This window comes from Podospora anserina, chromosome 3, assembly GCF_000226545.1.
Source record: "Podospora anserina S mat+ genomic DNA chromosome 3, supercontig 2".
NCBI classification, from domain to species: Eukaryota; Fungi; Ascomycota; class Sordariomycetes; order Sordariales; family Podosporaceae; genus Podospora; species Podospora anserina.
Window position 1 is genome coordinate 1,065,391 of NW_001914856.1, and position 7,561 is coordinate 1,072,951.

The window sequence follows — 7,561 nt, forward strand, 5'->3', positions numbered from 1 at the left end:
AAAAAAAAAAAAAATGCTCCGTCCTTCAACCCACAAGATCATGCTCCTCCATCACCGCCTCACCCCTGCCACCACACCATCCCACCCCGAAAACCATCCCCCATTCTAACTCTCATGCCCAGGTCTCTCCCTCAGAAATAACCTCCATCATCTCCATCCTCAACGAAACCGACAAGTCCAACGGCCCCGCCGCCACCAAGGCCTTCGCCGAGGGCATCCACGTCGGCGGAGAGCGCTACGTTGCCACCCGCAACGAGGACCGCCACGTCTACGGCCGCCAGGGGAGGACGGGCATCTGCATCGTCAAGACCAAACAGGCCATCCTCGTCGGCCACTACGGCGAGAACGCCCAGGCCGGCAACGCCACCCAGACGGTCGAGGCGCTGGCTGATTACCTGATTGGTCTTGGTTATTAAGTGCGGGAAAGACTGGTGGTGTACGAAAGCGGCGGTAGGTTGTTTGTAGAAAGGGAGGTTTATGACAATTCATATGAAGAAGATGGTTGATTAGAGATGGTGGTGGTGGGATGAGGAATGAGGGCAAGAGAAAGAAGAAGACGCCCCCTTTTTTTTGTTGAATCTCTCAAATGAATGTGCACAACTGGCTGGTTCGAGATGATTATATCGCTGTTGTTGATTGTGTTGGTGTAGCTGGTGCTGTGGTGGTGGTGCTGGTTGTCGATGCTTGTTACCTTTTGCAACCCCCTACTTAGCTAGGTCTATGTTCCCTATTTACGACTGAGAAGCTGATATCTCCTTTCCTGCTTCTCGCATCACTTGCAACGATTTCGAAACATATCAATGTGCTGAAAACACAAAGCGCGCCTGAGCCTCGTTGAATTCCTCATCTATAACACTCTTCTTATCCCTGTCCCATAAAGGGCCATTTTCATACTCCGTACAATCATAGTCGTACACAAGACAAACCCCTCCTTCCTCCTCCATCAATATTATCTATAACAGGGGAATATTTTTCTTTTTCTCCCAACGCCTTTCCACCACCACCATTAAAACATCGCTATACCCCCTTTACTTTTCTCAACCCATTGATGGTACAGAGAGCTAAGTTACCTGTCCAATCTTCGCTTGTTCCCATTACCACATGTTATATTCGTCGTCATGACAGTCATATCCCTCCTCTCCCGGAAGAAAAAAACCCAAACCTCACCATATTAAAAAAAAGAAAAAAAAAGTTGTACTTACTCATCCCTACCAACGTTTACACAACAAGCCCCCCTCTTCACCCACCCAGTATATTTTTTAGGATTCCTCGAAAACGCCTCCAACAACTCCCGCCTCTTCTCCATCTTCCTCTTCTCCTTTTCAATCTCCCGACAAGTCAACTCCATCTCCCTCCGCAGTACCAATTGTCTAAGCCGCTCCTTGGCAAACGCCTCCACCTTCTGCCTCTCCTGTTCAGCAATCCAGTCCTCATAGATCTTCTTCGCCATCTCCACCCCCCGTTCCCTCTTTTCCTTCTCCATTTGTTCCACCACAGGCTTCATCCTCATCCACGTCTTCCTCCACTTCCTCCCCGCCTTTCTCACATCCCCTACATCAAGCGGATCTTTTCTTTTCACCACCTTGTCGTCCACCAGCTTGTCGTCCACCACCTCAACATGATCATCCTCCATTTTCTGTTGCCTCCTACCCCGTCGCTTAAACACCTGTAGGAATCCCATCACCTAAACAGGCAACTCAGCATTCCTCCTCGCCCCCAAGCCCGTCCTGTCAACCAACATGCCCACATACGGCCCAACAACGGGAATATTCCTCGCAAACCCAAGAATCGTCCCCAAAAAGTCCCCAAACAGGATCAAAATCCCGTACAGCTCGATAAGAAAACCGATCAGAGGCCACCGGAGGAAAATCAACGTCAGGCCGGAAAAGAAGGCGAGAGTTCCTTGGATTTTCTGTCGGCGGGCGAAAAATACGGCTGTTTTGGCAGGGCCGATGATGATTGTTAGGCCGATCAGGAAGAGGATCTGGGGGCGAAGGGTTAGTGAGTGGTGGTGCGAAAGGGGAGAGGAAGAAGAAACGTACATTGCCCATTGCGAGCATGGCTCTGTCGAAGAAGAGGAGTACACCCCCTATGAGAAAGAAGCCGCCGCCTGAGCAGAAGGCCACTCCGACCTCTGGGGAGGTTTGTTAGTTACTACCTTGAGGGGTGGGTGGGATGTGAGGAGGGGGAGGGGGGAACGTACTCTGCGAGTCTGATAACCACATCATCTTCTTGTCTCAACAACGTCTCTGCTTAATGATTGCACCAGCCAAGAGAGCTGTCCAGCACGCCACCACAGAATCGTGATGATGTGTCCCTAGCACCACGATGTGTTCCTCCGAACACGGTCTCCGAATTGCCTCCCCCACACCTTGTGAGAGACTGCTCGGTCTGCTTTTTTGTTGACGTTTGTATCGTGCGTAGGAAGAATCCCGTTGGGTCGAGCGGAAAGTATGACAGGTGCTGCGGTTTCCTGATCCCGGCGGTGCTATCGTGGCGGTGTTCGGGGTGAATTTGGAGAAGGGTACAGTCGTCGTCAAGACGATGGTCGGCGATCGTTGGTGGTGTGAAGCCTTGAATCAAAGTATCGTTTTAGTCGGGCGAAAAGGGTAAGGTAAGTAATATCTGTCCTGTCGAGAAGAGGAATCAAAAAGCTGCTGCTGCCTAGCTCGCAATAGGTAAAACTGTGTTACAGATGATTCGTCGTGGTGTGTAAAGTGTCAAGAGTTCAAAAACACGAAAGCAGTTGGATGATGGATGGGAATAAGCTGCAACAGCAAGCGCAACGCAACAGCTTGCGACAGGAAGGGACAACGCCAAGAGGGACATTTCTTCAGGGGTTCTCTCACAGACGGAAAGGGGGCCTAAGCATTTCTTTCTCGTTGCGGCAGGCAGGGCCCTGGTTTGAAAGATGGAAATATGATTGGCTGATGACAAGACTCCACTCTTGGGAGCTGTTGGTCTTTTCTTGAATTTTTGAAGAAAGTTAAAATCATCTTTCTTGCATCGAAGAAACATCTGAGGATGGACCAAGCTGGTTGAGCAATGAGCAGCAACAAATACCCAAAGCCGACAGGATGATGTATTCTTGGGAAAAAAGACTGCCAGTACTGACAGACCTGTCAGCTCTTATTCCAATGGCCAAGGTTAATGACGGTAGGTATATATATCTCGCTTTTCTCTCATGTCCCCCTCAACACAAAAACACATGCCGCGACGGCTCCCATCGCTCGTCGTTGGGAGCACCCCGAGTTTGGTAATCCCGATCCTTACCCGGAAGTCTGTCGATACTCAGGCAGAGAGCAACTGATCACGATTAAGCCGGGGCGTCAACTTGATACTCCTGTCGAGAGGCAGCGAGTTGCATAGATGGGGCCTGACTTTGTTGGTCAAACAATTTATTATCTTGATATTTATGATTCTGTTGTGGAACTGCTGCCATGCCTTTGCCCTGCTTCCGTAACGCCGTGCCTCCCAATCATAAAACAAATGAACGCCATTCCCAACCACTGGTCCCGCTTCTATTTCAGTATCGTCTGAGCCCCTCTGGCTTCCAAGAATTGCTCCCCTACACCATTGGGCAGAGATCGAATCATCCCAAACACCTCCCGGTTGTGATACTTTAGTCTCGTCTTGGGGTCAATGTATGGTGCTGGTAGACCAGTGACGTCGCAGTACCGCTTCTGTGGAGCTAGACTTGGAGCGCCTTCGATGTTGGTGTATGTTGGGATTGGGGCAGAGGACGTGGCTCCGTTGCCGTTTCCATTGACTTGCTTGTTGTTGTTGTTGTTGTTGTTTAATGACTTCTCCAGCACCAGCTTCGACAAGCTCCTCGACGCCTGGGCGAGGTTGGGTTGAAGGCTGTTGCCGCCGCTGCTGGCGGGTGTAGACGTCCCACTCGTTGAGAGGCCGTCGTCGTTTTGGTCTTTTGGAGTCGCGGCGCCGCTGGCGTCTTGGGGGGTAGCGATCACGGAAGCTTCCTTCTTTTGGGCGTCGCCGAGGATGGTCTTAATGTTCTTGTTGCGGCGCTGGTTGGGGCGCCAGTGTGGGTTGCGGAAGGTCTTGTGGATGGAGTGGATGTCGAGTTGCTCGAGGAGGGCTGTGTGGGCTGCTTGCGCGGCGAGCACTTCGGGGTTCTGTGATGCCATGGTTATGATGGTGATGCTGCAGAGCTGATGGGTGAGTGTTGGCGGGCTGTGATCAGCGATCAATGGCGAGCCAACTTCTGGAACAAGTGCTGGGAGCTTCAAGTGTTGGAACCTCTGCCGCGTCTGACCGCTTTTGCTGTTCGCACTGTTGACGCGCTCCAGAAAGCGTGCCCCGCCAAACACTTTGTGGGGGTGGGGCTGTACGTTATGCTTCGCCCATTCAAGTCATTATTACCACGAAAGCCATCAATTTTGGAGTGACAGAGCTGTGATAACCCTCAAGATGGTACGTTCTCATATATATTGCCTTATGATATGGACTAACAGGCAACAGGAAAGTCCACACGAGCATCAGCAGAACCTCCTGCTGTCGCGCATTATCACCAATGTTGTAAGTCAACTCAGGTACATGGCAAGCAGACAGCACATACTCATGGATATACAGGAGAAACTGAACGAGTCCATTCTTGTCATGAACAAGACCCTTCAAGTAGGACATCATATTCCAAAATCACTGCTTAATATCAAGCTAATCGGCTGGTAGGACATCAACATTCAGAACATGAACATTGAGCTGGTAGCCCAAATGTTCAAGAATTACCAGTCCAATGTCCTTTTCCATCTCGAGGGTAAGCTCTCATGATTTTAAAGGGTCACATGCAACTGTGAACTGTACTAACACCGGTACAGCTACGGACAACTTGAAAGACCCGGCGTGAAGTAACCTGCGAAGAGTTGCAATGGGTTGAGCAACAAGGCTAGTGTCCATGGCAAGCTCATCATGTTGATGTCAGGAAGCATTTTACAGCGGCGTTTAGGAGTACTATATTTCTAGACTGTTCTGAGTGCCAAAGTCGATATATTCATCATCTATTGTCTTGATGACTTTCTGTAAGTGCCTACAACAACCGCACGGTGCATCTCCAAATTCCAACTGTATCAGCACGGTGCGGCGCGCATCCCTGACAGCTCCCGGCAGCGGCAAGCTCGAGGCGGATGGCGGCGTTGCGCACTGGACTTACAACTTCCATCTTGCTCTTTGGCAAAGCAATAATATCTCTTTTATTAGCAACCAGTTTTCCAAGTACGTTATCATCCGGTCCAGAATCATACCAAAATCCCCTCGAGAATTTCTACCAAACTCGTCAACATCATCACCAGAAACCTTACGTTGCGCGCTTCCGTACACCTGCCATCTGCGACTCGCAGCAATGGCGCCCTCGGCAATGGAAGGGGTTGTCAGCACACGAGATGCCTGGATGACCCTCCCACCACCGACATTGCACCCGGTCAAGGAAGCCAGATTCGAGAAATACCTAGAGCCACAAACAGACGGCCGCAAGCGCGCCCTAGCCTTGCCTCAAGGGCAGGCCGCGATTGTCATTGATAATGGTATGCCAGCTTGCTTTGCTGTCCCCAACATCAAGACCAAGATTGCTTACATGTCAATTGTTGTTTTTTTCGTAGGCTCCTACAATGTCCGCGCAGGCTGGTCCTTCGAGGACAAACCCCGATTGTCCATCCCCCCGATCATGTCCAAGTACCGAGATCGCAAGTTAGCCAAGACCTTTTCGTTCGCCGGCCAGGACTGCTACGCCGACACCACTGCGAGGGGACATATCCGCAATGCGTTCGAGGCCGGGACTGGCATCGTAAGCAACTGGGATGTGATGGAGCATGTTTTGGACCACATCTTCATCAAGCTTGGCATGAATGGGGTGGAGGGCGGGATTGATATGCCTATTGTTATGACGGAAGCTGTCGCCAACTTTCCATACTCGAGGAAATGTTTGTGTTTTCCCCCCTTCTATCTTGATACTGTTGTTGTGCTGACACTTTCCAGCCATGGCTGAAATCATCTTTGAGTGCTACCAAGCACCAAGTCTCGTCACTGGCATCGACTCTCTCTTCTCATACCGCCACAACAAGGGCGACACAGGCCTCGTCGTATCCTCATCATACAGCTCAACACATCTCATTCCTATCTACAACCAAAAACCCATGCTAGCTCAAGCTACGAGGTTGAACTGGGGCGGCTGGCACGAGGCGGAATACCTTCTCAAGCTCATCAAGCTGAAGTACCACACCGGTTTCCCCGGGAAGCTGAACGCCTCCCAGGCTGAGCAAATGGTGCGGGACTTTTGCTACGTATCTCTAGACTACGACAAGGAACTCTCGGGGTACCTAGAATGGACCGGCCTGGAGGACAGAGAACGCATTGTGCAATATCCTTACACCGAAGAGGTCATTATTCAGAAATCGGAAGAGGAACTTGCACGGATCGCTGAGCGCAAGAAGGAAAGCGGCCGCAGACTACAGGAGCAAGCCGCCAAGATGCGCCTCGAGCGGCTGATGAAGAAGGAAGAGGAGCTGGAATACTACAAGGATGTTCAGAGGCGGCTGGTTGACCAGACCAAGAAGGAGACGAAGCGGATCCTCGATGATGCTGAAGTCAAGGACGAGGCACAGCTCGAGAAGATTATCAAGGAGCTGGAAAAGACAATCAGGAAGCAGCGGACAAAGGACCTGGGTGAACCAGAGGAGGAGCAGGAAGCCCCTGATTTTAGCCTTCTAGACGTGCCGGATGACCAGCTCGACGAGGCGGGGATCAAGCAAAAGAGGCAGCAACGGCTGCTGAAGTCCAACCACGATGCGAGGGCGAGGGCCAGGGCGGAGAAGGAAGCTGAAAAGGCGAGGATAGCAGAGGAGGCGAGGTTGGACGAGGAGAGGAGAACGAATGATCTCGAGGCGTGGCTGGAAGACAAGAGGCAGGCGAGGTTGGCGAAGCTGGCGCAGATCAAGGAACGGGATCGGCTGAAGGCTGATTTGGGCAATCGCAAGTCGCTCGCCAGCCAAATACGCATGAAGAACATTGCCAACCTGGCCTCGGACACACCTACGGGCGGGAGCCGCAAGCGGAGGCGCGGAGGGGATGATGATGACTTTGGGGCGGATGATGCTGACTGGGGTGTTTACCGGTCGGTGGCTATCGGCGCCAACAAGGGGGACTCTGACGACGACGAGGAGGGGGAAGAAGATTTGGAGGCTGCGGTGAGGGCGCTGGAGGCGGACTTGCTGGAGTATGACAAGGATTTTACCTACGAGAACACGCTTGAGGCGCAGAACGACTGGTCCAAGAGTCTGCTGCATGCGTTTCGGTATGGGCCGAGACCGTTTGATCCTTCTAATCCGGCCGAGACGCACAGGCTGCATCTTAATGTGGAACGGATAAGGGTGCCGGAGGTGATTTTTCAGCCGAGCGCGATCGCGGGGGTTGATCAAGCGGGCATTGTGGAGATTGCGGGGGATATTTTGAATCAGAGGTTGAGGTTGGGAGGGGAGGAGTATAGGGATGAGTTTCTGAGGGACTGCCGTAGGGGACATGCTAACCTCGGATGGGTCGGAATATATAA

At 51.8% G+C, this 7,561-nt stretch overlaps 5 protein-coding genes across 5 annotated transcripts; 3 read left to right on the plus strand and 2 right to left on the minus strand.

Moving 5' to 3' along the window:
• Positions 1-122: 122 nt before the first annotated feature.
• PODANS_3_4820 (uncharacterized protein) lies at positions 123-416 on the plus strand (the record flags this gene model as incomplete). Its single annotated transcript, XM_001909236.1, has 1 exon — positions 123-416. A coding segment is annotated over one exon (294 nt), but the record flags the coding sequence as incomplete, so codon positions are not given.
• A 1,268-nt stretch (positions 417-1,684) lies between these two features.
• Positions 1,685-2,228, minus strand: PODANS_3_4830 (uncharacterized protein; the record flags this gene model as incomplete). The annotated part of the gene is made up of 3 exons (XM_001909237.1): positions 1,685-1,984; positions 2,043-2,134; positions 2,204-2,228. 3 exons carry the CDS (start codon positions 2,226-2,228, stop codon positions 1,685-1,687), a joined length of 417 nt encoding a protein of 138 aa, XP_001909272.1.
• Positions 2,229-3,521: 1,293 nt separating this feature from the next.
• On the minus strand, positions 3,522-4,148 carry PODANS_3_4840 (uncharacterized protein; the record flags this gene model as incomplete). The annotated part of the gene is made up of 1 exon (XM_001909238.1): positions 3,522-4,148. One exon carries the CDS (start codon positions 4,146-4,148, stop codon positions 3,522-3,524), a length of 627 nt encoding a protein of 208 aa, XP_001909273.1.
• A 283-nt stretch (positions 4,149-4,431) lies between these two features.
• On the plus strand, positions 4,432-4,867 carry PODANS_3_4850 (uncharacterized protein; the record flags this gene model as incomplete). Its single annotated transcript, XM_001909239.1, has 5 exons — positions 4,432-4,434; positions 4,483-4,539; positions 4,594-4,638; positions 4,693-4,777; positions 4,839-4,867. The coding sequence occupies 5 exons, from the start codon at positions 4,432-4,434 to the stop codon at positions 4,865-4,867; spliced, it is 219 nt and encodes a 72-aa protein (XP_001909274.1).
• A 492-nt stretch (positions 4,868-5,359) lies between these two features.
• Positions 5,360-7,559, plus strand: PODANS_3_4860 (uncharacterized protein; the record flags this gene model as incomplete). Its single annotated transcript, XM_001909240.1, has 2 exons — positions 5,360-5,936; positions 6,025-7,559. Coding segments are annotated over 2 exons (2,112 nt in total), but the record flags the coding sequence as incomplete, so codon positions are not given.
• Between the last annotated feature and the right edge of the window lie 2 nt (positions 7,560-7,561).